Source organism: Macaca nemestrina, chromosome 2 (assembly GCF_043159975.1).
Source record: "Macaca nemestrina isolate mMacNem1 chromosome 2, mMacNem.hap1, whole genome shotgun sequence".
In the NCBI taxonomy this organism is placed as follows: Eukaryota; Metazoa; Chordata; class Mammalia; order Primates; family Cercopithecidae; genus Macaca; species Macaca nemestrina.
This window is the reverse complement of record NC_092126.1, coordinates 156,999,113-157,026,581: the sequence shown is the minus strand read 5'-3', so window position 1 is coordinate 157,026,581 and position 27,469 is coordinate 156,999,113. Positions and strand designations below refer to the sequence as shown.

The 27,469-nt window shown below is 61.8% G+C and overlaps 1 protein-coding gene across 1 annotated transcript in view; it reads left to right on the top strand.

The window, feature by feature from the left end:
- Positions 1 to 27,469, top strand: part of LOC105470220 (plexin A1) — a 53,408-nt gene that overhangs the window by 9,961 nt on the left and 15,978 nt on the right. The window contains exons 4-21 of the mRNA XM_011721995.3: positions 10,058 to 10,198; positions 11,313 to 11,413; positions 11,586 to 11,709; positions 11,791 to 11,944; positions 12,785 to 12,884; positions 14,482 to 14,596; positions 18,604 to 18,804; positions 20,668 to 20,764; positions 20,830 to 21,023; positions 21,125 to 21,276; positions 21,353 to 21,473; positions 21,822 to 21,958; positions 23,147 to 23,314; positions 23,574 to 23,667; positions 24,049 to 24,288; positions 24,373 to 24,516; positions 24,913 to 25,147; positions 26,822 to 26,964. Coding sequence (XP_011720297.1) covers positions 10,058 to 10,198; positions 11,313 to 11,413; positions 11,586 to 11,709; positions 11,791 to 11,944; positions 12,785 to 12,884; positions 14,482 to 14,596; positions 18,604 to 18,804; positions 20,668 to 20,764; positions 20,830 to 21,023; positions 21,125 to 21,276; positions 21,353 to 21,473; positions 21,822 to 21,958; positions 23,147 to 23,314; positions 23,574 to 23,667; positions 24,049 to 24,288; positions 24,373 to 24,516; positions 24,913 to 25,147; positions 26,822 to 26,964 — 2,661 coding nt within the window. The remainder of the gene's footprint in view (positions 1 to 10,057; positions 10,199 to 11,312; positions 11,414 to 11,585; positions 11,710 to 11,790; positions 11,945 to 12,784; positions 12,885 to 14,481; positions 14,597 to 18,603; positions 18,805 to 20,667; positions 20,765 to 20,829; positions 21,024 to 21,124; positions 21,277 to 21,352; positions 21,474 to 21,821; positions 21,959 to 23,146; positions 23,315 to 23,573; positions 23,668 to 24,048; positions 24,289 to 24,372; positions 24,517 to 24,912; positions 25,148 to 26,821; positions 26,965 to 27,469) is intronic.

The window sequence follows — 27,469 nt, the reverse complement described above, 5'->3', positions numbered from 1 at the left end:
CAGAGGGAAACTGAGGTATGGAGCATGGAACTGCGGAGTTGGGCTTGGGCCCATCTATGGGAAGAGGCTGCTTCTGGGATGAGATTCTGCCAACTCTTCCCCTCCGTCCTGCCCCCACTCCTTCTCCCAATTTTCCCCTTCCTACCCCGAGTCCTAAGGAGGGCCATTCTCAGGGAGGCAGGCAGGGGTGGAGCCTGTCCTCTGCTCCCTGGACCAGGTGCCTGCTTGAGTCTGGCTTTGTGGGCAGCTGCTGGAAGATGCAGCTGGGAAGATGGAGGCTGCATCCTCAGGGCCTGACATGGCTATTTCCTGCCTGGTGACCCTGGCCGGGCCCCCACCCCTCAGAGCCCCAAGTTCTCAGAGGCTCTAGGTGCTCATACCTGCCTCCCAGCGCCCATCCTGTGTACCGCCTCCCTCCACCCCCAAATAAGTCTGGGCTGGGTGCCGTGGGCCATGTGCAAGTGGATGGCACCCCTTGGGAGCATCTAGGGTCAGCTGTGCCCAAGGGTTCCTGGCCTGGCAGAATCTGTAATCAGGGACTTGGGTCGGAAGTTTGTTTGGAGGCCCCCCCAGGAAAGGCACACCTCTGCTTTGTCCCCCTGGATGCAGACACGGTCATGTCAGTGAAGAACCTGTCACCTGTACTCTTTCACCCAAATCCACCTGCTCTCAAACTGTCCAGCAGCTGGGCATGTCCCATGCAGGGTTTTTGAACTTCAGTGTCATGCAAATGGCTGCATGTCAGCGTGGGTCCTAGCCCTCTCCCGCCCACTTTGTGGCCCTGAGCAAGCCGTCTAGCCTCTCTGAGCCTTGGTGTCTCCTCGTACCATGCGGACCTGGCATGCTTGTGTGGCCTGGGGTGTGTGATGAGTGCTGACTGTGCGCCAGCACCCTGCAGAGGCCTCATAGCAGCCTGTCATCTGTTTTACAGGTGGGGAAACTGAGTGCTCAAGGCAGGTGCTCAGGGCTGCTGGCTCTTTCCTCCCTTTCTGTGGTTCCTTGGAAGAGGCTGGGCAGAGTTCTCTGCTAGCCTCGAGAGCTAGGCCCCTTTCTCAGTGACCCCCTCTCTGAGGAGCCCTTCACCACCCACTCCCACCTGTGCTACAGTCCAAGACCCTGGCTGTCTGGCCAGCTTCTGCCCTCGGACCTGGCTGGGGGCGCTGCTGCTGTGGGTGCGTTTCAGAGTGGGTGCCTGTTCCATCCGCTCTGCCTACCTAGTTACCGTGGGGCCTTCAAAGCCTAACTTCCCACCACAGGCCACATGGGCAGAGGGTGCTCTGGGTTTGGAGCGAGGGGCCAGGAGGAGGGGATCTACCCTCACTTGTCCTGGGGCCTGGGTTCGAGTCCCACTCTGCTTGCCTTGGCTCTGTTATGTCCTGCAGACTCCAGCGCGAGGCCTCTGGCCTTGCTCCGCTGTGAAGGACGCTTGCTCCCTGCTGGCCACACAGGCCTCTTCTTGACCTGGCCTGGGGGCAGCAGAACTTCACTTCTCTTTGTCTCTCCTTGTCATCCTGACCCAGCCTGTGTGTGGGGCTGGCTGTGGTCCAGGGTCCAGAGCCAGGGTAAGGAGGGCCATGCTGAGCCCCGCCCCCAGGCTGCCCTGCCTCCCTCTTGCCCTCAGGGCCTTGGGAGGGGCCGGGCCCCCGGGGCTCCCTCCTGCCTGTTCACATAGGGCTCCTCTTCCCCTGAGGTAGCTGGCCTAGCTATGCTCTCAGAGCTCAGGGCCCCGCCTCCTGCCCTCTCCACTTGGTCTGCTGGAGCTGGGCCCTGGGGACTCCCAGCCCACGCCTGACCCAGGGGCAGGCCTGCCAGGCTGACCACTCCCCGTCTTTCCCAGGCCGGTCCTTTCCGGACTTTAAAAAGTGTCTGGGGAGCTCCAGAGACTTGGCTGGCCCCAGGCCAGCCCCTGCCAAACTGTTGTGTAAAATTGTAGCCAATTAATTTAAGACCTGCCCCTGTCCCGCTCCTTTCACCAGAGCCCTGCCTGGCACCTGCCCCACCCCCACAGAGGCAGCGTCTCCCCATGGGGTGCCTCTCTCAGCGAACTTCCTGGGCCCTGCTCCCAGCTCCTCTCGTGGCCTCTGGGGACCCCAGGCCGTGTCAGGAGCTCCCAGGAGCAGCCCCTGGTTCAGGTCCTGTAGCATCAGCCCAAGTACCCCCATGGGAGGGGAGAGCACAGGCCCCGGCCTCCTGCAGAGCAGGTGCCATCCTCCTACAGAGGGAAGCTGGGGAGAGCCTTGCCCTGTGGGCCAGATGAGGGGCACCCGAGGCCAACCTGCTCTGGTCCTGCTGCTGCTGCAAGGCAAAAGGAGCTGCCTCTGTCTGAGTCCCAGCCTGCCCATTCTGGAAATGTAGGCCCAACTGCCTGGGCACCCGGTTTTTCAAGAGATTCTGGAAACCTGTGTTTTGTGTGAGATCTCTTGATTATTAAATGTTGGCAACGAATCCACGTTTTAAGAGAGTATAACAGGACCAACTCAAGTATCCCTTTGGGCCACCAGGACCTGCACTGTGGCCCTGAATAGCTCAGGGAAGCCACCCACCTGGGTTATGGGGCATGGCCCTGGTGAAGCCCCATCCTCTGGGGCCTTGGTTTCTTTCCCTGGGTGTTGGATACGTCTGGGCATACCCCAGGGAGGCTTGGGGCTCCAAGTTCCTTCTGGAGCTGGCCCCTGAGGAGCCATCACAGCATCTCCCTGCGGCGGTCCCTGCACGGAGGCTGCAGCTGCAGTCCCCTGTGTGCATCCTGGCCTGGCTGGCCCCTGTCCCTGTGCTCATGGGCCCTCAGGACTCATGCTGCGGCACCTCCTGCAGCTTGCCTGGTCCACACCACTCTTCAGCACTTTGCGGGACCTGCAGCAGCTGGGTCTCTGAAGTGCTTAGGAGGCCTGTGGCATTAGTTGCCATCCATGAGCTTTGGGAATGGTGGCCTGCAGGGCCTGGAGCTGGAGTGAAGCCTCTGGAGCCCTGCACAGTGTTGGAGGTGTCCTCCACCCGGCCATCTTCCCCTCTGCAGATAGCTTAGCACCTGCTGTGTGCCTAGGCTACCTGGGGACAAGGAACACCTGCCCCCTAGGCCCTGCTGCTCTAGAAGCTTTCAGCATGCTTTAGAGGCCTCTTTGTATTCCCCTCATACCCCTTGGACCCCAGGCAGGATTTTGGAATTTATAAGTTCTGGAAGTTGAGTGGCATCTCACAGCCCACGCAAGTGCAAGGCAGTTGGTGGCAGGTGCCCACTGTGGGGTTGGCAGCTTGAGCCTTATCAGGTCTGCAGTGAGCCTCCCTGTCAGGGTCTGTGCCAGGGATGTGGTAGGAGACCGTCCTGAAAGAGCTGGAGCCAGGGGGACAAGAAGTGTGCTGGCCACAGGCAGCCCTGACCCAAGGGAGGTGCAGGGTAGGACTGAGCCCCCAGCCCCACCATGGGGAGGCTGCTGTCCCCCACCATTGAGTTTCATCTTGTGTGTTGTTGAGTGAGGGACGAGGGGAGTTGATTTCAGTGACTTGCCCTTGAATCCTGCAGTCATTCCGAGGTACAGCCTCTGCTGCACTGTTGGCATTCTTGGGGGATGTGCCCCTTGCGCCTGCAGCATGCAGCCTACTCCCGAATCTGCAGGAGGGTCCCGTGCCCTGCATGGTCAGCCTGTAACAGACACCACATGGAAGTGACACACATGGAAGCGTGCATTGGGGGTGTGTCACGGGAGAGCATAGGTACCCACCATCCCCAGCAGCCCCTCCTGGTCCTTCCCTTCCCAGGGTGACCGCCCTGGCCGGCTCCGTCAATGCTGTGTGCTGCTATGTGGGCTCTGGGGTTGAGTCGTCATCTTTTGTTTGGCAAGACTCTTCCTTACCTGTGGGCAGCTGTGGTGCGTGCCATGTCCTCATGTTGTGTGTTTCAAGCACACATGCCTGTGCATCCTGCCCACTCTGGATGGCTGTGGTGTTGCCAGTCCTTGCAGGCCTGTTGTAAGCATGACTGTGTGTGGATTCCCGTGGCAGAAGGATGGATTTCTGTTGGGTTTCAGCCTGGAAGCCAGGCTGTGGAACCTCTGTGTTGTTCTGCCTTAACTCTCTGGGACCGCCTCTGCTGCTGCTGAAGGACTTGGTGGGGGCCTGTGGCAGTGCCCGGCAGCATGCGGGGTTGACGGGCACGAAGCACGTGCTCTGGGGCGGGCCACGGGGTCCGTCTTTGCTGTGCCCCCGCCAGTGGTCTTGGTGGGATGGGACGGAGCCAGCTGCCTGTCGTGGCTGCTCTCTGTGGGGTCTGAGTGTGTGCTGCCACTGCCTGCCCAGGCCAGCAGTCCCAGTCCCCTTTGGGGGGCCATGCACGGTAACCTGTCGGCATCTGTGCTTCCTGGTGAGCGTGTGCCACCCCCTTTCTGCCTCTCCTGGATGTGGTTGGCCACTGTGGGCCGAGCCATGAGGATGTAGGGAGCGACAAACCTCCTGTTTGCCCTGTGGGCATAATGAGTGCCGTCCTAGAGCTGGTGGTGCGTGAGGGTGCATAAGTATCCCTTCCGCTTCCCAGCGGCTGGCAGGACCACCCATGGGGCACGCACGGAGGGCCCTGGCCAGTCAGGCCTAAGCCCGGGCACGGGTCCCTCAACACCGTTGATAAGATGGAGGCAGCAGTGGCTTCCCCATGCCTCGTCTTATGTGTGCTCGGGCTCATGGCCAGCCTGGCAGGGGTGGCCTCTTCAGTATCCGCACTGGGCAGTCACCTTCCCCCACAGGCACATGGGGCCTGTGGTCCCAACCACAGCAGAGACCATGGTGTAGGAGGCCCTGCCAGCGCGCAGTGGGTATGGAGGCTGGAACAACCCAGGGGGCTGGGTGGTCTGCTGGAAGGGTGTTCTGGGGACAAGGAACAGGAGGGCCAAAGCTCAGAGGTGCCCCCGTGGGTGCTGGGAACCGCACTGTGCCTTCTGGGGTTTCAGGGGCTGCCTTGGGCACACTGTGCTTGTGTGGTGGGTCACTTCACCAGAGAAGGTGGCAGGACCAGCTGGATGTGGGGGTAGGTGCTGATGTGGGTCTTTGAGGGCCCAGGACCATGGGGTGGCACTAGGGTCAGAGCTGGAAGTGGCATTGAGGTCACAGGATGGAGGAGAGAGGGCACCAGGCTGCTGGTGGGTTTGAGAGAAGACACTGGGGCAGATGGTCCCTGCTGCCTGCGTCCCCACAGGACCCGTGCTGGTGACAGTCTGGCTGTGACCAAGCCCCAGGTTAGCCTGGAGCCCAGGCAGTGGTATGTGACTGAGGCGGTGCAGTCTATGGTGGTTCCCACTAGCCGTGGCCTCACCAGCTGGGGCTAGGTTCCCCAGGCAGCTGTGCACATCTGCCCTGCAGCAGGGCCAAGCAGACATGCCCTTTGAAACCATGAGCTCCTGAATTCTCACACAACTCTGTGAGGTGGATGTTGGCAGATGAGACCAGGGGTTGGGGAGGTCCACTCCTTGCTGAGGGGTTGCTGCTGGGGCAGGCTGGAGCCTGTCTAAGGCAGCCCTGACTGTCCTCCACCTGCCAGGACCCTGACCTCAGTCTCTGCTCTCCCCTTTGTGCTCGGGGTTGGGGTGGAAGAGGTGGGATTCCTGGGACACTCTCTCCTCCAACAGGTGTGTCTAGCCTGATTCCAGCCCTCGTGCTTCCTGCAAATCCTGTTTTAATTACCCAGTTACTGCCAAGAGGAAATCACTAATTGCTTTTCCAGTATCCAGTTCCTCCTGGCCTTTCTGAGAGTGGTGGGGACCCAGGAAGGAGGCCTAGAACCTGTCCACAGCCGGAGGAAGGGGCAGTCCTGTGAGGGGTGAGGAGGGTCCGGGAGTGGGTTCACTGGGGCCTATCTCAGCTGTGCAGTTCTGGCTGGGAAGGGGAGGGGCAGGTGGGCTCTGCGCCCCGGGGGGGTCCTGAGAAGTGAGGGCAGCAGAGGCTCCTGCCCCGCGAGCAGCCCTTCCTGGGACCCCCTCAGGCTGGGGACGGGTTTGGCAGCCGCCTCTGCAGAAAGGCTGAGAGGCGTGTGAAGCCTCCACGCATGGGCACCTCCCTAGCTGCTGCCCCTGGTCTTTGCCTGTTCCCACCTCATCCTGTCCTTCTCCCAGCCCTGGAGCCAGGAGGCAGCTCCACAGGTGCATCCCCGCCTCACAGGCAGGGGAAGGGCCGGGCCCCTGGCTGCCATCATGGGGCACGCAGAGCCAGGCAACTCCCCTTGCCAGGTCAGGGCCAAGCCGGGCAGCCCCCTGCCTCCTGGCGGCTGGGGCGCGTGCCGGCCCTGGCACTTAGCCTGGGTGGCCCAGACATCCTCCCGGCACCCCCGCCTGCCCTCAGCCCGGAGAATGGGCCCTTTGTTGGCTCTGGGCGGGACGGACAGCTGACCTGGCCGGGCCCTCAGCTGCCCGCCTGCAGCAGTTGGCCAGGGCTGTGGTGGTAATGGGAGTGGGTACAGCCAGCAAGGCCAGCCTGGGGCCTGCAGTGAGCCCTGCCTGCTGTGTCCTACGGGCAAAGGGGTGGACCTACTCCCTGGCCTATCTGTGGGGAGGGTCAGGTGAGCCCTGTGGCAGTGGGAGGTGCTCAGTCCAGGAGTGAAGGCCATGCCTGGCCTGGCCCGGACACGGAGAGGCCTCGGGACCCGGCGCTTTGGGACTGCACTTTGGTCTCGGCTCAGAGCCCAGGGTCGACTCACCTGTGTGCATATAGGACAGGGACCCAGGGTTAGACAGTCCAGGCAGAAGTAGGTGGGGGCATCCCATGTCCTCCCAGCTAGGGGTGGGTGGGGACCTGGTGCAGCCAAGGACCATATCCAGGGAGGCTGCTAGCTCTGCTGAAGCCGCTTGGGTAAAGGGGAGAGTCCTCTCAAGCATGGGGCAGCATGCATGGACAGCGCCAGCTCCTGGTTTGTGCTGGGAGGTGGGAGGGCGGGCTGTTGGGGCCAGTCGTGGAAGGTTCTGTTGGTCTTTGGGGAAAGATTTGCAGATCAAGGAGGTGACAGCTGGGGGAGGATTCCAGGGCATGCCTGTGGCCCGGCCCCACGCCCGGGACACGTCAAGCCTCTCGTTTGCCCTGCCAGCTGCCCAGCTGCTGTGGGAGGGGCTTCTGGGCCCAGCCACCTCAAGGGTGGGCTGCCTCCAGGCGGGTGGCCCGCGAGTGGACAGCTGTGGCCAGGGTGTGGGCGTCGGCACGTGGGCTCCTGGCCGGCATGTGCCCCACTGTCCTGCCAGCCACTCTGGCCTCAGGCCCACCGTCTGTGCCCCTGCGCTCCGGTTCTCCTGGAATGCCCTCCTGCCGGGTGCTGGCTCCTGCTTCCCACTTTGCAAGCAGCCTCTGTGCTCCCCCCAGGTGCAGTTGTGAGTCCAGGGCCCAGGGTTCCTCTGGCAGGTGATGTGTGAGTCTCAGTTTACCTCCTGTCTGTGTGGTTTGATAAAGCTGGCTTGGCTGCACAGGCCCTTCACCCTGAACGCTGGCTAGAACACAGACACATGTCCTGGGGACCATTGTCCTAGCTGGATGCCCTGCAGAACATGTGTGGGTGCACAGGGGCCCTGCTGAGTCTGGACCGTGGCGCCTCAGTGAACAGTGTGGGGCCTGTGCCTATGTCTCGTCCATCCTCTGGCCTGGTGTGCTGTGCCGTAGTAGCCTCCTCAATGCTCCACTCACACTGGCCATGCCATGGCCTCTCCTGGAGCTCTGTCTCTCTGGGCCCAGCCTGTGTGCGTGAAGGGGTGGGGGTGACCCAGTGCCGGGCAGGTGGGTGGACAGATGGGTACATGGCGGATGGACAGCTGGACGCGTGTGCTCCCGGCTGCAGCTGTCAGAGCCACCTGTCTGGTCGGCATGCTGCTGGGCGGAGCGGGGCATTCTGCAGCCTGGGGCCCAGCCCATGGCTCCTATGGCTTCTTCCCTTCCTGGGACCCCTCCTTGCACCCCTCACCCACCGTTTCTTGCCTTGGAGCTGGTGTGCCCCCTGGACCTGCCCTTCCCTGACCCATTTCTTCACCCCTTGGTGTGACATCTGTGCCCCCAGCCCTGAGTGGGTAGATGCCTGGCAGGCTGGGCCAGGGTCAGGCTCTGGCGTCATGTGGCCCTGGCTCTTGGGGAGGCGAGTCATGTCCTTGTTGAGACACCTCTCAAGTGCTCCCTGCATGCTGGGCCGGGGTCCATCAGCTTAGGCTGAAGAGGCCCTACTGCCAGGGGCAAGAGGAGCCAGGGGCCATATCCCCTGGTGCTGGTAGGGGAGGGGGAGCTGGGGCTGGGCTTCACAGTGGGAAACCACTGGGGATATCCACAGGGGTGTGGGGATGGAGGAAATGAGAGGAATCACAGCGCCTAACCGGGGTCTTCTGAGTTGGAGCTGCAGGTCTGCGCACTGGGCACGCCTGCCCCAGCTTCCACCCAGTCTGTGTCCTGCCCTCCTCGCCTTCCTGCCCCCACTCCCTGGTGGCTGTCTTAAGCCACTGGCCCAGATGTGTGGTTGGCTGCTCAGGTGTGGTGATTGCTGTGGGCCTGGCCACCCTGGGTCCCCCTGCTCCTGCCTGGCACACCTGGCCTGGTCCTCCTGTAATGCTCACAACAACTCTGTCTGCGAGAGGCAGAGAGAGGTTTGGACCCAGGCAGTGTGGCCCAGAGGCTGGTCCTGGCTGGCATCCGCCTGGGTCTGAGTACCTACCATCTGGCCACTGACCCAGAGCAAGGCAGGGAATTTGTGGTGCTGGCATCCTAAGCGTCCATCGGGCAGGCCTTAGGCCAGTGGTCATTTTGAACAAGGACTCCCACTCCTGCTGTGGTTGCAGGGCAGGCAGGTGCAGGTGCACTGGGTGCGGGTGTGGGTACCGTCCAGGCCCCACTGGCAGGGGTGCTGGGCGGCTGTGGCCTGGTTGCCCCTAGGCCGCCCGCTGTCCCTGCTTCTCTCCTCCCAGAGGCTGTGGGCCATGGCCCTGCCGCCAGGACAGCTAGGCCCATCCTGGCCGCCTCCTCCCCTGCCCAGCTCTGGGCTCCACTCTTCCGGGTCTGGTTTGACTTAAGCCTGCTTGGTGGCGAGGCAGCTGAGCGGATGTAGGGGGTGGCCGGCGGCGCTCAGGAATGCAGCCCTCCCCCTCTCCCAGCCGACAGCCTCTTTGGCCCAGAAACACAGCGCCCCACCCTGGCTGGCCGTCCTCAGCCCAGGCCTGATGGATCGGGCTCCAACCAGGGGCTTTCGCTGGGCCCTGCTGCCCCCGACCTGCCCTGCCCTGTCACCGTGAGGACACAGAGGAGGGGTACTGAGTCTGGGCCCAGGCTCCTGCCCTGAAGTGGAAGTGGAGAGGTAGAGCGGGAGCAGGAGAGGGTCAGGCTAGGGGAAGCAGGCCACAGCCCGCAGCCTGAGAGCCTGCCCTGGACTCAGAGCTGGGCAGACACGCCCCAAGAGTCCCATCTCTGGAAAGCCCCCTGGGTCTCTCTGTTAATTAAATACATTTGTTTGGTAAAAGCAACTAAAAATACTTGCAGCATCGAAAGCTGCGGAGGAGAAGAGCTGGCTAATTAACGCCTGGTTTGTTTGGGATCTGGAATACATTTCCATGCCAATGAGACGCCCATCCTCCTCCACTGCCTTGCTGGGATGCCCCCACCCCTAGGACACCCCATCCTGGAGTCTCCTGGTCCACTGCCCTAGACTTCCTGTGAACCCTGGCCTCTGACCCCAACAACCAACATCCCTCCTTCAAAAGCCCAGCCTGGCCCCAGGGATGGCTAGGCACCGTGGGACTCCTGTAGCCTTCACCCTGGGTGTGGCCGTGCTGCTCCATGGTGGGTGCTGGGCTGTGGTTGTCTCCAGGCCCCAATACCCTCTGGCCTCTCTTGACTGATAAAGGGGCTGAGTCCTAGACTGGCCTGTTGGGGTCAGAGTTTGCCCTGCACTGAGGCTGGAGCTGGGGATGTGGAGAGTGAGTATGGCTGGCGCTGGTACTGTCTGCTCATGCATGTCTGGGCAGCTCGGGGAGGGGCTTTAGACTCCTGACCCTCGATGGGGGGTGGGGCTGGGTCAGGGAGGTATCAGCACAGCCCCAGTTAGGACCCCTTGCTGCTGCAGATTCTGGTGGACCTCTCGAACCCCAGTGGCCGGCCCGCCCTGGCCTATGAGAGCGTGGTGGCCCAGGAGGGCAGCCCCATCCTGCGAGACCTCGTCCTCAGCCCCAACCACCAGTACCTCTACGCCATGACTGAGAAGCAGGTGGGTGCTGCACCAGTCAGACGGTGTGGCTGAAGGTGGGGGCCCTTTTACCAGGAACCCCAGTCACAGAGCAGTAGGGGTGGGGCCACATCACAAGTTGGGCATCTGTGGCTCCTGGTGAAAGTGGTTTCAAGCCGGTCTGTGCTCTGCCTCGACTGGGTTTGCAGGGGAACTGGTCTGGTGACCAGGGGCCCCACAGCCTCATTGCTGCCTCCATGTTTTCCTGGGCTGGGTTTGGAATTCCCACCTCTCCCCTGTTGACTTCCTGACCACAGAAACAGATGTGTGAAAGAGCGATTTCAGAGACAGGTGTCACTGGAGAGTTTGGGGTGTGTGCTGGGCCCCTGAGTCCTCAGGCCTAGGGCTGGGTCTCTGTCCAGTGGGTCTGCCCATGGGGGCTGTGGCTGGCCTGGTCTACCCAGCCTGATGCCTGGCCCAGCTCTGTAAGGCCATGGACTTGAGTCCCTGGCCTGGCCTGCCTGGAGTCCACCCCTGCCCTTTGACCCAACCTAGTAACCTCGTGGCAGCTGGAGGGTGGGCAGATGGGGCAGGTGGGGCCAGGTTGGGCACACCAGCTGAGGCCAGGCCTCCCTCCGCTTGTGGCTGGCTCGTTTTTCCTCCGCTCCTCCTGGGCACAGTGGGGTTCTGCCTTCCTGGGGACCTCAGGGACGTGCCTCCGTGGGCACTGGGATACTGGGCTGAGCCAAGGAGTCAGAGTGAGCAGAGGCCCACCTGCCCCTCTGAGTGTTGTCTGGACCTGCATTGGAGCTTGGGATTGGGACCCGCCAAGCCCGTTGATCCCTGGGGAAGCTCAGAGCTGGGATGGAGTCCAGACAGATGGAGAGGAACTCCGGTTGAAGCTGCAGGTGCTTCTTTGATTGGTTTTTCCCATATGGACTGTTCTTTCTGGCTGCTGCCCCCTGGGTTTCCAGGGCAGAGGCCTGACCTGTGCGACCTGGCTTGGCCAGGGCAGGGTTGCCAGATCTGCCTTTGAATAGACTGAGAAGTGCAGGGCCTCCCCGGGCCTAAGGAGAGCAGAGTAGGGAGTCAGAGGTGAGGATGGCTGGGACCCCTGGGGTGGTACTGGAGGGGCCTGACGCCTCCCCCACCCCAGGTGACGCGGGTGCCTGTGGAGAGCTGTGTGCAGTACACGTCCTGTGAGCTGTGTCTGGGGTCACGGGACCCCCACTGTGGCTGGTGTGTCCTGCACAGCATGTGAGTCTGGGCAGGTGGACAGGGGCAGTCGGGGAGGGCCATGGTGGTCTCACAGTGGGGAGGGGGAGCCTGGTGCATGGCAAGCCACCCCGAGTTCTTTGCCCAAGTCCCGCCTGGCATGCAAGCCCTGTAAGTCTCCCCACCCGCCCAGCCTCAACCCCTCTGCCTGCAGCTGCTCGAGGCGGGACGCCTGTGAGCGAGCAGAGGAGCCCCAGCGCTTTGCCGCGGACCTGCTGCAGTGCGTGCAGCTGACTGTGCAGCCTCGTAATGTGTCTGTCACCATGTCCCAGGTCCCAGTAAGTGTGGCACCCCAGGTGGTAAGCGGTGGGGGACAGCCATGGGGACCCTGCTCACCGCGCCTCCTTCTGTCTACCCAGCTCGTGCTGCAGGCCTGGAATGTGCCTGACCTCTCAGCTGGTGTCAACTGCTCCTTCGAGGACTTCACAGAATCTGAGAGCGTCTTGGAGGACGGCCGGATCCACTGCCGCTCGCCCTCCGCCCGGGAGGTGGCGCCCATCACGCGGGGCCAGGGTGAGTGGCCCCAACACAGTGGTGCCCGCTGCCTGGCCAGGTCCAGGGCTGCAATCCAGTTGCCGCCTGTTTAGCGCCTCCCTTGTTCAGTTCCAAGGGCATGTTGGTGACACTCTGACAGCTGATATGGGAGGGGGGGTCTCATCACCTGCTGGTCTGGGAGTGGAGAAAACCCTCCAGGCATGCAGCCAGAGCGAGAGCCTTCCTGCCAGGGAGGTGGACAGTGGATACATCCTTCTTAGGATTTATCTTATGGGCTCACCATATATTTACAGTAGGAATAGACGTAGACACATGAGCATACTTCACCTCCGCTACCATAATTATTGCTATCCCTTCTGGCGTTAAGGTCTTTAGGTGTCCCATGGTGACCCAGAGAGTGGAAGAGCAGGGCAGGGTAGGCGGGATGAAGGGACCACATGGCAGATACCTGGGGTCTTGCAGGGGGCCGCAGGCTGGAGGTGGGAGCGGGTGAGGGGTGGGCCATGTGTGGCACAGGTTTGGTGGGGGACAGTGTCATGGGGACTTGGGGTACAGGACCCCTCTGGCTGCCACAGCCCATTGGACAGTCGCTCTGCAGGCTCTTCCCCAGGAGCAGGCAGCCTGGGGGCCTGGGAAGAGTCTCAAAGTTCTGAACCCCTCATGCTACTGAGCAGGAGGCAAGCAGGGCAGATCCCAGGCCCTGGTCACCTGGGGGCTGAGGGGGCTGGACGCGTGTTTGATGTGACTGATGGTGGCAGCTAGGAGGGTCTCCAGGCAAGTTGTTCCCCTGTCTGGACTAGACCTGTGCGGGGGTCCTGGGCAAGCGGTCTTGGTGACTCAGCCATGCTGCTCCTGCAGGAGACCAGCGGGTGGTGAAACTCTACCTGAAGTCCAAGGAGACAGGGAAGAAGTTCGCGTCTGTGGACTTTGTCTTCTACAACTGCAGCGTCCACCAGTCGTGAGTGTCCCTGGGCCCCTCTGCCCACCTGGACCTGGGCTACTTGCCACACCCCTGTCCCTGTGGTCCCACTGTGCTCGCTGTCTGCAGACCTGCCCTCATGTGGCCAGGCAGCAGATGGTGATTCTGTGACTGGGGCTCCCAAGGCCGGGTCCGGGAGGGAGGAGAGGTCACTGTGTGAGCAGCTTGCAGGTAGAGGAGCCAACCAGGGCAAGGCCATGAGTGCAGAGGGTTCCTGAGGCTGGGGCAGGCACATCAGGGGGCAGTAGTCAGAGTGGGCGGCAGTGCCTGCCACACAGGGATCTTGTAGGGCCCCAGCTGGCTGTGTATGGCTACAAGGGCACATTGTGCATTGTTGCCACTGTGGTATGGACAGTGGCCCATGGGCACTGGTGTGGAGGGGAAGCGCTCAGGATGGAGCTGAGGGCTGGTTTGGGGGCCTGGACAGGGGCCCAGACACGGCTCCTGGGTGCCTGCTGCTTCTGGTTGTGGGAGGCTACTGTTGGATGATGTAGCATCCAGGTCCCTTCTGGTTGGTGCTGGCCCCTGTGCAGTCCCCCGGCTTGGGCAGGGAGTATGTCTGGGAGGCAGCTGCTATGCCTGCTGCCCATTTTGGCTGTGAGTATCCCCAGCCTCAGAGGAAGGATGGGAGTAGTTGGGGGCCTCCCATGAGTCCCACTGTGAGCCCAGAGGAGAGCCCTCACTCCTTCCCTGACCCAGAAGACCCAGGCTGAGGCAGTAGGGTTTGGCCTCAGAGACAGGAGGTGCCTGGCTTTTCGGGTATGTCTTTGTTTGTTGACTGACTCACAGATGGACTCTGTCACAGCTCTTTGTGGAGCAACTGCCGTGAGCCAGGCAGGCTTTTTATTTCCAGGATGCAGCATCTCCTGTCCCAGGTGGGGTGGGGGATCTCTGGGGCAGAGGCCTGGAGGGGGCCAAGGGCTGCAGAAGAAGCAGGGTGGTTGGGGGAGCTGGCGGGTCAGGAGATCCTGGAGAGGAGATGGAGGTGGTATGTTCCTGGAGGCTGTTGAGATGGCAAGGTGCCAGCCCTGTGCAAGGCTGAGTTGTGGGCAGAGCACCTACAGTGGCCAGCCTGGCAGACCCTGGGGTGTATCAGAGGAAAACAGACAAGCTCCTGCCCTGGCTATCCTGCTTTCTGCAGGGAGGTGATGTGCATGACCCTGTCCAGCTCTGTGGCAGCACATGCTGCTTCAGTTTAAATCTAAGTTTGCTAAAAGGAGTCAAGATTTAAAATGAAGTTCCTTAGTTGCACTAACACATTTCTGGTGCGAGTATCCATGCCTGGCTGGCAGTCAGATGATGATCAAGGCTCTGGAGGAAAAAGCGGCAAAGAGGAAAGGGAGCTTGGGGTCAGGAGGGTGGGCAGGCAAGACCAGCTGTCGGGGAGGTGTGAGGAGGCAGAGGGGCAGCCACACTCAGGTTTGGGGGAAGAACTTTACAGGCCAGGGGCAGTCAGTGCCAAGGCCCTGAGGTGGCACTATGAATACCAGCAGGGGCGGCACGGTGTCCTTCTGATCGTGCGTGACCCCACGTGGTTGTGGGTCCCCAGGCTTCAGCACCCACCCTTTCCCTGCAGCTGCCTGTCCTGTGTCAACGGCTCCTTTCCTTGCCACTGGTGCAAATACCGCCACGTGTGCACACACAACGTGGCTGACTGCGCCTTCCTGGAGGGCCGTGTCAACGTGTCTGAGGTAAGGCCGGGCAAGGGTGAGGCCCAGGTTTTCAGAGGTGGAGCAGAATTGGGTTGAAACATCCCATCTGGATGTCACCTGAGGCCTGGCCCAGGGAGCGCCTGTGGGTGTCTGGGATGTCAGCGTGTGCTGCATGCACCACCAGCCTGGGTCAGCAAGGTGACCCTGGATGCCAGCTGGGAGGCCTGTGGGGTCACTGTCTTGGCCTGAAGCCAGGCCTGTGGTATTTGTTGGTGACCCCTGGGTGTCCTTTGTGACACTCAGGGAGGGGGAGAAGCCTCAGATGAGTTCTGCCCCTGGGCCTCTGTGTGGGGGCTGCAGACACAGGCTCCTGGGTGCAACAGGGGGCACTGTCAGGCTGCAGAGCGGGTGCGCGCAGAGCCTGGGGTGCCGGTGCCTGGCTGGGCAGGCACAGAGGCCTCTGTGTCAGGCAGGGGAGCTTGCTGGCCTAATGTGCCTGAAGGCTGGTGAGTTCTGGAGTCACCAGGCGCTGAGTAGTAATTGCTAGTAATTAGGTAGTAATTATTCCGGGCTGGGCAAGGCACTGGCTTTATGAGCAGCGGGCTATTCCTTTTGGAACCTGAGGCACTTGAAGCAGGACAAGGCAGGACCCAGGGCCCACAGGCGCTGAGTGGCGAAGCTGGGGCTGGAGCTGTGGCGGCCCCCACCCCCACTGGCTCTGGCTGTGGGTGTGGAGCCAGGACTTGCAGCCAGGTCCCTTTCCTTTGCTGTGGACACTACACCCATTGGCTGGAGGGGGCAGATTCTGCTTGCCAGGGAGACCTTGGAGGCTGCAGCTGGGCTGCACTTCCCTGCCGGGCTGGGGACTGGGGGCTGGGGGCTGAGGAAGTTGCATGGCGGCCTTCTCTCCTCTGGGTCCATTGTCACAGAGGCCCCCCCGGCCCCTAGCATCACCCTCTGGACTGGACTTTTCTGTTCCCTGGCATGACATCAGGGCACAGGACAGCAGTGGAGGGTAGCCCGGGGCAGCAGGGACCATGGTGCCTGTGTCAGGGTGACTGCCTATGACAGTGAGTGTGTGGGAGCCACGGACACAGTGGGGGGCTTCCCTGGGGGTGCAGCCTGCCCGAGGAGCCAGGCCAAGCAAGGTATGCTGGGGTGTGGGCAGAGCGCAAGGTGGAATCTGAGGCGGGAGCTGGTCCTGGGGCCTCTCGGGCCAGGGAGAGCTGGGTGTGAAGTCACTGTGGGGTGGGTGTATAGAGGCACTGGCTCTGGCGCTGAGAGCCGCCTAGGGTTCAGGCGGTGGGGAAAGCACAGTGGTCGTCAGGGATGGTAGCAGGGCCCTGGGCAGCTTGGGGTGGTTTTGGGGCTGAGATAGCCCAATTCCTCAGTGGTGGCCTTCCCTGAGCCTTCCCCATCCATGCCATGAACTTCGGGGCACCCTTGGGGAGTGGAGGAAACGGACCCTGGAGTAGTGGCCCTGGGCCTCAGGGCATGGGGAGGCAGAGCAGGCAGGGCTGGGCTAGGGGGTCGCAGGACTGTGTGGGGAATGGATTCTCTCCACAAATACTTTACTCTTTTTTTTAGCTTGAGTCCCAGATTTTTATGGAGCTGTTTCCTAAGGGGCGTGACGTGAGTCCTCTCAGACTCAGGGCACAATGGCCAGTGGCAGTCCCCACCCCTCACAAGCCCTCTTTCCGTCTCTGTTTCTGGTGGGTTCCTCGAGCCACCTCCTGAGACAGGAGCATACTACATCCAGCTTCCTGCTGAGATAGCCAGGCCTAACCCCCAAGGCCGCTGCCCACCCCCTGCCCCATGCTGGGAGGGGGTCTCTGTGGCCCCTTCTTGTGCCTGCCTGCACACTGGGGTCTGTGTGTTTTGTCTGAAGGCGGAGTGGCCTGTGCATATTGATGGGAAGGGCCGCCAGACTGAGCCCATGGGGGCAGCTGGTTCTGTGTGCCAGGGCCTAAGGGCTCCCACATGGAGCCCCCACCAAAGCAGAGCTCATGAGACGTGCTAAGTCAGGACTTTCTCTTAGAAATGCCTGTTTCTGGACTCTGCAGAAAGGGCGGGGTGTGGTTTGCGTCTTCACATAACATTTGTATGCCCTGCCAGTCAGCTCCCAGACCTGGGCAGGTCTGTAGACTCCTTGCATGAAGGGGAGGCTGGGGTCCCTTGAGGAAGGAGCCTGGTGCGCTGGCAAAATGCACCCGGTTAGTCTTCCCCCAGCGTTTCCCAGAGGGACCTCCAGCCTTTTTCCGGAGAGACTATGCACTGGGGAAAAGGTTGTAATCAGAGTCTTTGGGGACAACTGGACCTGGCCCTGAAGAGGGACCTCCAGCCTTTTACCTGGGAGACTATGCACTGGGGAAAAGGCTGTACTCAGAGCCTTTGGGGACAGTTGGACCTGGCTCTGAACTGTCATTAATCCCAGGAGACCCATGCCACTGTGGGCCTGGGTCAGAATCGGGCCAAGTGGAGTCAGGTGATCACTGGAGTTTGAGCCCAGGCCTGACCCAGTGGGCCGCATGGGGGCAGAGCTTCCTGGGTTCTCATTCAGCTTGGTGTTGGGGAGGAGATGGGGTGGGGGTGTGGGGAGCACTTGAGAGGACCGGGTGTGGCCCAGGCAGCCAGTCAGCTTCCTGCCCCTGGCAGAGGGCATGGGTGGCGAGGGGACAGGCCAGCCTCAGGGTGATGGGGCAGGCAGGTAGGGGCCAGCCACATTGGCCTCGATGCCTGCTGGGCCCACGCACTCACACTGGTGTTGTGGTGGGTGGTGCTTTTTCCTGGCTGGGACCTGGGTTCTAGGGGTGGGCCATGACTGAGACCTCACGCTGGGTGAGCCAGCTTCATGTCTCGTGCCAAGAGGTTTCCTGGACTTACAGGCACCAAAGAAGCCCAGGCCTCACCGTAGTCGCCTTCTGGCTTGCTGCAGGCTGAGCTGCCTGGGCTCCTCTGGGCATTTTTCGGTTGGGTGGACAGTGGGGGCAGCTCAGCTGGTCTCAGACTGACCATTCTCCGGAGCTCACAGGCAGCCTAGCTTGGACTGAAAGGAGTCTCAGTGCCCTGAGCCACCCGTTTTCATGGCTGGGGCCCTAGGGTGACAAGGCCCGTGTCACAGTGAGACTCCAGCCTAAGCCTCAGCATGCAGAGTCACTGGGTGCACCTCATACTGCCAGGGAGGTGTGGCATAGGTATGGCCACTGTGTGTGCCTGTGCCTTCCGGCTGCAGCTGTGGTGGGAACACACAGTTGCAAGTGCAGCCCCTAAGTTGGGGCCAGTGGCCCTAGCTGCAAGGTGCCACCACCTGCTTCTCCCTGGTGGACACAGGAGCATCCCTGCAGACCCAGAGATTAGTGGTCAGCTTGCCTAGCTGGGCCTTGTTAACTCTGCTTCCCTGGAGCTCCTGAGGGGCTGGGCCAGAGTCCAGGCCCCCTCCTGGGTCCTGGAAAATCTCTGCAGAGCTGGGCCTGGGCCTGCCTGCCTGCCTTGGGGGCTGTTGCAGGGCTTGGGGATTACAGCCTGTTTTCAGCATCCCTATTTAAAGCCCAGCTTCTCAGTGTTCCCAAGGGACCATCTCCTGAGGCCAGCAGCAGCCATGCTGCAAGGAAGCCGGGCCATTGCATCAGTTATTGTTGCCGAAATGCTGGCCCCAGAGGCCAGGCCTGTTTTTCTGCTGGGCTCTGGTTATTTTTATACACTCCCTGGGCCCCCAGTGCAGAGCCTGCAGCCCCAGAACCCCACTCTTTCCTGCCTCTGGAGCCTTTTCAGCTGCTGGCCAGATGGGGCTCCTTTGGTCTCTGGAATGGTGGGGGTCCTAGAACATGGGGCAGGGCATTCAGGGGCCAGAGGTAATAGAGCTTGTCTGGATCACAGTATGCAGTCACTGTCCCAGCCAGCGGTTCTTGGTTTGCCAGTGCATAAAATGGGCACATTGGTGCTTGGCTGGGAGCACCACAGGCCCAGTGCACATCTGGAGTGCAGTGAGGTGCACCTTGCTCACTGGTCTCCACCCCCGGGCTCAGCCAAACTCTTCTTATCCCTAGGACTGCCCACAGATCCTGCCCTCCACCCAGATCTATGTGCCAGTAGGAGTGGTAAAGCCCATCACCCTGGCTGCACGGAACCTGCCGCAGCCACAGTCAGGCCAGCGTGGATATGAGTGCCTCTTCCACATCCCAGGCAGCCCGGCCCGTGTCACCGCCCTGCGCTTCAACAGCTCCAGCCTGCAGTGCCAGAATTCCTCGGTGAGGTGGCCACGGCAGGGGCTGGGGGCCATGAGCAGGAATGGGCCGGTTATCCTCATGGCCCTGGGTCCTGGCATGTGCTTATTCACAAAGGGCAGTGCACGTGCTCACATGTATCTCTGATGAGTCAGAAGCCACTCCTGGCTTCCCCAGGCCATTGCCAGGCCCTTTAGATGTGCCTGGGTCGTGTGGGCAAGTGGGCTGCAAGGGGCCCATGCTGTCCTGGTAGCTGCTGAGAACACCCAGATGTGTGGTAGGAGCAGCCTGAGTGTGGGAGTGGACAGCAGCCAGACTCATGGGACTCGCACACTGCAGTCTCCGTGGGTCCTAGGCATGGGCTGATCGTCAGGTCTGAGTGTGTGCAGGAATAGCCAGGTGGCAGCCAGCCTTCATCACTGTGGCTCCCGGAGGGCAGAGGTCAGGGTGCCAGAGCGCATGGTTCCGTCCATCCCTGGCCAAATGCAGAAAACACTCCCATTGGCCTGCACTTGCACACTAGCAGACGGGTGTTGCCTGTGGTCCTAGAAGAGTATGTGTGGACCTTCAGATTTGACACAATAGTGTTTGAAAAGCTCTACTGTCAGGTGCAGTACATTCAGTGACAGGGGATCTCTATAGAGCCAGCTGTTCCCTGAGTGGTGGGGAAGTGGGGCCCAGTTGCCCAGCAGTTGGAGGCCCGGGCTGAAGTCCTGCACTCCCTGCAGGCCTCTGTCTCACCTTCTGCTCAGGACGGGTGTGATCCAGGGAGCTGTGGGCTTCCAGGAACTCACTGCAGGGGCAGGTGGCTGGGCTGTTGTGTGGGGCACTGGTCTGTCGACAAGGTCTTGGCTGGACCCCATCCCCTGGAAGCCCTGGGGAGGGCCTTGATGGGGTCAGAGGTCCGGAGCCCTTTGGCTGACTCCTGGTCTGTCCCAGCAGCGTGGGGTAGGCTCTGGAGGGTCACAACAGGCTTCCTGGGGCAGGGTGGGTTGCAGGTCTGCCATGAGGATCACTCCTGGCCACCACAGCTATCTGGAGTTCCCTCTGCCATCCAGCCTTTCCAGACATTTCTGCTGTATCACCAAGTCTTCGCCCGCCCTGCACCTTCCACCTGCGTCTCCCTCCCCACCCTCCCTTCTCACCAGGCCCACATTAATCTTCCCTTCAGCTGTGTTTAAAGGGAAGAGGGAGTATCGGGGAATTTGATAGGATCCAATTAAATTCCTGCAGATAAAATAATGATGAATTGCCGGGCCGCCCCTTGGAGACACTGGGCTCCCTGCACCGCCCCAGCACGGGAACAGAGTTGAGGTCATCCGCGGCAGAGAGTCGGGCACAGCTGGAGCCCTAGCCAGGCTCCCTGGGAGGGGCAGTTCCCCTGGGCCCAGCCCAGCCTTGTTGGGGAGGGGACGGGGAGCAGGGCTGCACCTGACAGTGATTCTGCCTGTCTATGCCCCAGTCCAGGGACACAGATCTCCCACCTCAAGGCAGGGCATTCCTGGCCCATTCAGCAAAGATATTGAGGTTCACAGAGCATGCTGCTGCGTATTCTAGGGCCAGCTGGGAGTCCTGATTTCCCAGCCTGGCTGACTGCAGGGAGTGGTCAGAGGCTGCCTGTGGTTGGAGGTGGTCTCCAAGGGGGTGCCACAGAGGTGACTGTGGGAAGCACAGAGGTTCCCCTGGAAGGGCACCTCATGGTTGCTAGGCTGGAGAGAGGGACCTCTAGAGCCAGGAAGGAAGCCCTGTGTAGGGTGAGGGTGGAGAGGGAGCGGTTGTGGCTGCAGAAACTTCTCCCGGAGCTAGCGCCCTGGCGGCTTTGTGGACCTGAGGCTCTGGCCTGGAGGCCGCTTAGCTGGGAAGCCTGACCTCGCCATCACCCAACAGTACTCCTACGAGGGGAACGATGTCAGCGACCTGCCAGTGAACCTGTCGGTCGTGTGGAATGGCAACTTCGTCATTGACAACCCACAGAACATCCAGGGTGAGTGGGCGCCCGGGCGGGGTGGGCAGTGGGCAGGCCCGAGCTGACCGCACCCCTCCCCGCAGCACACCTCTACAAGTGCCCGGCCCTGCGCGAGAGCTGCGGCCTCTGCCTCAAGGCCGACCCGCGCTTTGAATGCGGATGGTGCGTGGCTGAGCGCCGCTGCTCCCTGCGACACCACTGCCCGGCCGACACACCTGCATCCTGGATGCACGCGCGTCACGGCAGCAGTCGCTGCGCCGACCCCAAGATCCTTAAGGTAGGGCCCCCAGCCCTGCCCCACACCCCATGCCCCGCTCCACACGACCCCAAACCCTACGCCCGGCGGGACGCCTGTACCCCAGCCTCTGCCTCCCGCAGCTGTCCCCCGAGACGGGCCCAAGGCAGGGTGGCACGCGGCTCACCATCACAGGTGAGAACCTGGGCCTGCGGTTTGAGGATGTGCGTCTGGGTGTGCGCGTGGGCAAGGTGCTGTGCAGCCCCGTGGAGAGCGAGTACATCAGTGCGGAGCAGTGAGTACAGCCCTGGGTGTGCGCGGGGCGGGACGGGGCGGGGCAGCTGCAACCCCTGAGGCCCGCCTGCCCACAGGATCGTCTGTGAGATCGGGGACGCCAGCTCCGTGCGGGCCCACGATGCCCTGGTGGAGGTGTGCGTGCGAGACTGCTCACCACACTACCGCGCCCTGTCACCCAAGCGCTTCACCTTTGTGGTGAGTCTGCCGCCCTCCCTCTCTCCCTATTCCCTGCTGCTCTGAGAGGGTGCCACTGAGGGCTCCTGTGCCTCTTCAGGGCCCCTTGTCTGGCCACGCTCTGCCACTGCTCTTCCACGGCCTGGGTGCTGCCCCTCCCCTCCTGTGCCTAGGCCAGCTCCAGGGCTCCCTGGCTTACCTTGGGCTGTGCCTGAGAAACCTGGGAGTACTGCCTCTGAAGTGCAGCTCCCGGGCATGCAGGCTCCTAGTCTGGGGAACTGGAGGGGTAAGCAGGCCAAGTGGGGCCTGTCCCCATGTGGCCCCCGGGGGACTTTCCTGAGAGCTTCAGCAAGTTCCCTCTTCCTGCAGACACCAACCTTCTACCGTGTGAGCCCCTCCCGCGGGCCTCTGTCAGGGGGCACCTGGATTGGCATCGAGGGAAGTCACCTGAATGCAGGCAGTGATGTGGCTGTGTCGGTCGGTGGCCGGCCCTGCTCCTTCTCCTGGTACGGGGTGCAGGTGGGGGTGGGGGCCTGGCTGCCCCTCCTCCTGGTTCAGATGGTTGCATGCCCCTTCTTGTTGCCTGGGCAACGAGGCTATGGAGAGCCTGGCTGGGGTGATCACTGTGAAACCCAGAGGCGGAAGTTACCATGGAAACAGGCTACCTCCAGAGTGGGAGGACTGGGCGGTGACGGGGGTGGGGCCTGCCTTTGGGGGCGGGGCAACCTGGCTGCCTCTGCCTTGGTTCTTCCCTGTGGGTATGGGGAATCCCTTGGGTACAAAATAAGAAGTATTTTTAAAAATTTTTAAGAGAGAAAACAGAAATCTTAACAAAAGTCCTGAGGCTTGAAGTGGATAATTTTAGATTAGGGATGATAATGGAACATCCCTTTAAATATTTTCCTGTGGTAATTACCCGTTATCAGACTAATCATTGGTGTCTGCAGCTGAGGGGGTCTGGCGGCTGTGGGGCTCCTGGCAGTGGTGGAAGAGCTGAAGGTCCGGACCCAGGTGCGGGCCATGCCCGGCTGCCTGCCCAGTGGGGTGTCCCCATGACACCTGGGCCAGCTCATCTAGTCTCCTCACAGCCCCTTGGGATGCAGGGATAGGGCGAGGTTTTCCCACTGGGACAGGTGCCAAGAGGGAAGGTGTCTGCCTGGCCCAGGGTAGTAGGAATGGGCACTCGGCTCCCAGCACTTGGAGCACAGGCTGAGTGAGGGTGGCCCTGGGACAGACAGGGAAGGTCAGGCCAGGGCTTAGTCTCTTCGGCCCTCCCCAGGGAGAGAGGGAGGGCAGCGTGAGCCTACCTCCCAGCCTGGCATGTGTGGGGTGGGCCTGCTGCTCACTGCCTCTGGGGAGGCAGAGGCCTGGTGCGTGTGGAGCCCTGGCCAGGGTCATCTGGAGTGGGTGTGGGCGACAGGGAGGCTGTGATGAAAGCAGACCTGGAGAGGCAGCAGACCAGGTCCCAAATGCCAGGCTGGGCAACAGTGGGGGCCTGAAGGGGCTGGGAGCCAGGGCGAGGGTAGGACAGACATACACAGTCCCGGGAGGGAAAGTAGCAGTGATAGTATGCAGCCACCCAAGGCAGTCCCTGTGACAGATGGCACCCTGCCCACTGTTCCTCAATGCATCTACATTCCACCTGCCTGAGTTCCGCCTGTGTGCTCCTCACTGTCCCACTCGGGCACCTCCAGGAGGAACTCCCGTGAGATCCGGTGCCTGACACCCCCCGGGCAGAGCCCTGGCAGCGCTCCCATCATTATCAACATCAACCGTGCCCAGCTCACCAACCCCGAGGTGAAGTACAACTACACCGAGGACCCCACCATCCTGAGGATCGACCCGGAGTGGAGCATCAACAGGTGGGGCCCAGCAACACCCATTCCCTGTCCCCAGCTGTTGAGAGCAGTGCCGAGCCAGGAGCTCTTCCACCAGGCACTTGGTGGTGGCCCTCCTGCATGCTGGGTACTGTCCTGCTGGGAAGCACCCCTTGCCAAGAGCTTTTACCTGTTTCCTGTCTTTGGGGAAGGCAGGCTTTGCCTGGCTGAGCTGTGGCCTGTGTTTCCAGCTCACTGGGCCCCAGCATCATCTGGTGACCCCCCCACCCCTGTTGTGTTCCAGTGGTGGGACCCTCCTAACGGTCACGGGCACCAACCTGGCCACTGTCCGTGAGCCCCGAATCCGGGCCAAGTACGGAGGCATTGAGAGGGAGAACGTGAGTCCCTGCCCTCAGCTGCCCACCTCGGTCCAGGCCTTCACCTGGGATGGGGCTCCTGCTATAAATGTTCATGTCCCTGCCCCTACCCCTGCCCCTTCCCAGCTTATGCCAACCTTGGCTGTGCCTGGAGACCCCTGGGGAGGCACCTGTCCTGCTTGGCGGGTGGAAGGTCTGGCTCTGGGCTGCTGGCTGTGCACACCTCTCCTTCAGGCCATATGTCCCTGGTCCATGTGGGGTGGGTGGCCCAGGACCTGCCCTGCTGGTGCCTGGCATCATCTATGCAGGGAGCAGGCAGCCCCCAGGCCAGGGGCTCTGTCACTGGGAGTTGCCAGGCCACTCAGGGAGGTCCCGCCCAGCATCCCTACCCTGTGTCTCCAGGGCTGCCTGGTGTACAATGACACCACCATGGTATGCCGCGCCCCGTCTGTGGCCAACCCTGTGCGCAGCCCACCGGAGCTGGGGGAGCGACCGGATGAGCTGGGCTTCGTCATGGACAACGTGCGCTCCCTGCTTGTGCTCAACTCCACCTCCTTCCTCTACTACCCTGATCCCGTACTGGAGCCACTCAGTCCCACTGGCTTGCTGGAGCTGAAGCCCAGCTCCCCACTCATCCTCAAGGTGGGTCACCGTTGCCCATAGGCTGGGCCGTGCCAGGGAGGAGGCCCCTCGTCCTGGGCTCTGGCTCACCCCCACCTCCTACAGGGCCGGAACCTCTTGCCACCTGCGCCCGGCAACTCCCGACTCAACTACACAGTGCTCATTGGCTCCACACCTTGCACCCTTACTGTGTCGGAGACGCAGCTGCTGTGCGAGGCGCCCAACCTCACAGGGCAGCACAAGGTCACGGTGCGTCTGTCCACCGGGGGTGCGGAGCTGGGAGAGCCATGCCCCACCTGTGGACCCTGACCCACTAGCACAGCCCCAGCTCTGACCTTGCCCCAGATTCACCCCTAGCTCAGAGGGTGCTCAGCTCCAGTGCAGGCCCTGCCTTAGCCCTCAGCCTGCTACCTCCTTGAGCCCCCCAGACTGCCTACCCACCCTGAGCCCTTGCCATGCCAGTGCTGCCCTGACTGGACAGGCGCCTGCCCTGGGTCCCAGTGTCACCCTGCTGACCACTCTGTGCCCCTGTCGGTGGGACCTTGCCCACAGGCAGGTGTGTGTGAGGGTCTTGCCCATCGGGAGGGGCTCCCAAGCTTAGTGGAAAGCATGGGTGGCTCCTGAGTGGCCTCCACCCACCGGCAGGTGCGGGCTGGTGGCTTCGAGTTCTCGCCAGGGACACTGCAGGTGTACTCGGACAGCCTGCTGACGCTGCCTGCGATCGTGGGCATCGGCGGGGGTGGGGGTCTACTACTGCTGGTCATCGTGGCCGTGCTCATCGCCTACAAGCGCAAGTCACGAGATGCTGACCGCACACTAAAGCGGCTGCAGCTCCAGATGGACAACCTGGAGTCCCGCGTGGCCCTTGAATGCAAGGAAGGTCTGTTGGGGCTGGGGCTCACTGGGGCAGCTGCCACCTCCAAACCAGGCCCTGGCCCATCCCCACACCTACCTCCCACCACCCCCACCCTGCTTCGGCTCAGTTTACAATGTTCCTGATAGCCTTGCTGTGCCAGGCCTGGTCCCAGGGCAGTGGGCCTGACCAGGGCCTGGCCCTGCAGCAGGTACCACATCCTCAGGGTGCTGCTTGTGACACAGAACTCAGAGCTAGACTGTTTGCGTTTGTATCCCAGCTGGGCTATAAGGCTGGGGGTGGCTATTTACCTTTCTGTGCCTCAGTCTTGTCATCTGTAGAGTGAGCACAGTGACAGTGCCTACTTCCCCAGGCACTGGGAGTGGTGGTGGGTTGGCTGGTGCCAGTGGAGCAGCAGAGAGGGGTGCTTCTGCCATGCAGCAATGGGGAGCCCTTGTGCTTTGGCAGTCCCTGGGCACATAGAGATCTTGGCCTGAGCTGACCTTTGTCCTTGATATGTCTATAGGGGGAGTCAGGCCACACCATCCTCCTGATCCATGGCAGGTGTGAGTGGCAGAAATCTGTTCCATGTTGGGCGAGACTTTGAGCATTTGCAGATAGTAACTCACACATGTTCAGGGCTCTAGGGGTCAGATACTAGGAGTGCTGCTGCTGCAGTGGAGGACCTTAGCCATGTGGTCCAGCATGGGGTTGTCATGAACTCCACTGGGACTCTATTGGGATGGGGTGTTTTGTTTGCACAGGACTCAGCCAGTCTTAAAATGCAAAGTTCTGCATCCTGGGAGCCCTCTCAGTCCCAGACAAACCTACATGGCCCTGTGGTGGGCTGAGGGTGGCCCTACCTCTTGGGCAGCCCTGGTGGGACCAGAGGCAGGTGTGTGTCAGGGCCAGGTGGGAGGCAGGTGGCCTGGGCCTCCCTTGTGCTCCCACCTGCTGAGGCTGGCTGTCTGGTGAGGCTGGCATGTGTGGATGCGGTGGCTGGCGGCTGCTCCAGGCCAGCCAGGTGCAGATAACTAGATGCCTGGCAGCAGTGCCCAGGAGACGAAGGCTCCAGCTCTTAATTAAACCTGTCAGATGTCCCCCAGAGCCTGTCTGGCACTCCTCTGGCTTCTGATCAGATAGCGTGATCCTTGGGCTGCTGCAGGGCTGATACCTCACAGCTCTGGAATGTTCTGTCAAGGGCTTCACTGCCCTGCCTGCCCTTGTTCCTGACAGAGGCAAAGCTGGCCCTGAGCAGAGTGAGCCACATTGAGGGCGCACCAGGCCCGAGATGTGCATGCAGTGGTGTGGGGGCTTGGGGACAGCCTGCAGCCCTGGGACCTCACCCCTGGCCGCATCCCAGCACCTCCCAGCAGTTGGAAGGAGCCCGAACTCCAAAGCTGCTCTACGCTTAACTGCCAGTGTCTGAGATGCAGGAGGCCCCGCCCAGCCTGCCCCTGGTGCCGATGCTTTCTCTGCTCTTGTCTTGCTTGATCCTGTGGGAAGCTCACAGAGGAGAGTTACTATGCCTGTGCTAGGGCTGTAGTAGCTGGGGGACGGAGAGTCACAGTAGTTTCCTTAAGATCATGAAACCAGTAAGTGTCACAGCCAGAATTTGATGTAGGCCCCAAGAGTGGGAGGGTTGGGGCATGGAGCAGGGCCACCAGGGCATGCTGCCCCTGATGCCACATCTGGCCACAGCCTTTGCAGAGCTGCAAACAGACATCCATGAGCTGACCAACGACCTGGACGGTGCCGGCATCCCCTTCCTTGACTATCGGACATACGCCATGCGGGTGCTCTTTCCTGGGATCGAGGACCACCCTGTGCTCAAGGAGATGGAGGTAGGACCACTGGCTCTGGGGTCACAGGAACTCAGAGGCAGCTGCTGTCTTCTGCCTTTGGGGCTCCTTAGGTGCTGATGGATGGTATGGGGCAGCCTGTGCGGCCTGGGGGAGGGTCCAGGCCTGCAGGGTTCTGGGCTCAGCCGAGTGGGGAGCAGGTGCTAGGAGGCAGAACCAAGACCAGGCCAGCACAGTGGGGCCCTCAGCCCTGGGGCCGGGGCAGGGGAATGGCCAGTGTGGCTCTGCTCCATGAAGTACCTCCAGAGGGCAGGAGGAGGCTCTGGCCCCACGGCCTGCATGGGATGCCAGGCCTCATCTCAGCAAACCACTTGTCAGCCTGGGCTTCTGGCACCTCTCCGGTGGCTGCCCCTTGGGCCCTGCCTCTGCGGGGGTTCCCGCCTGCGGCTCTGCTGGCCTGGTCTGCTGGGTGGTTCTGGATGCGAAGCCTCGCTGGGCAGGGGCCGTGTGCTGGGAGGTGCGGGTGGCTGATGAAGTCAGCTATGGC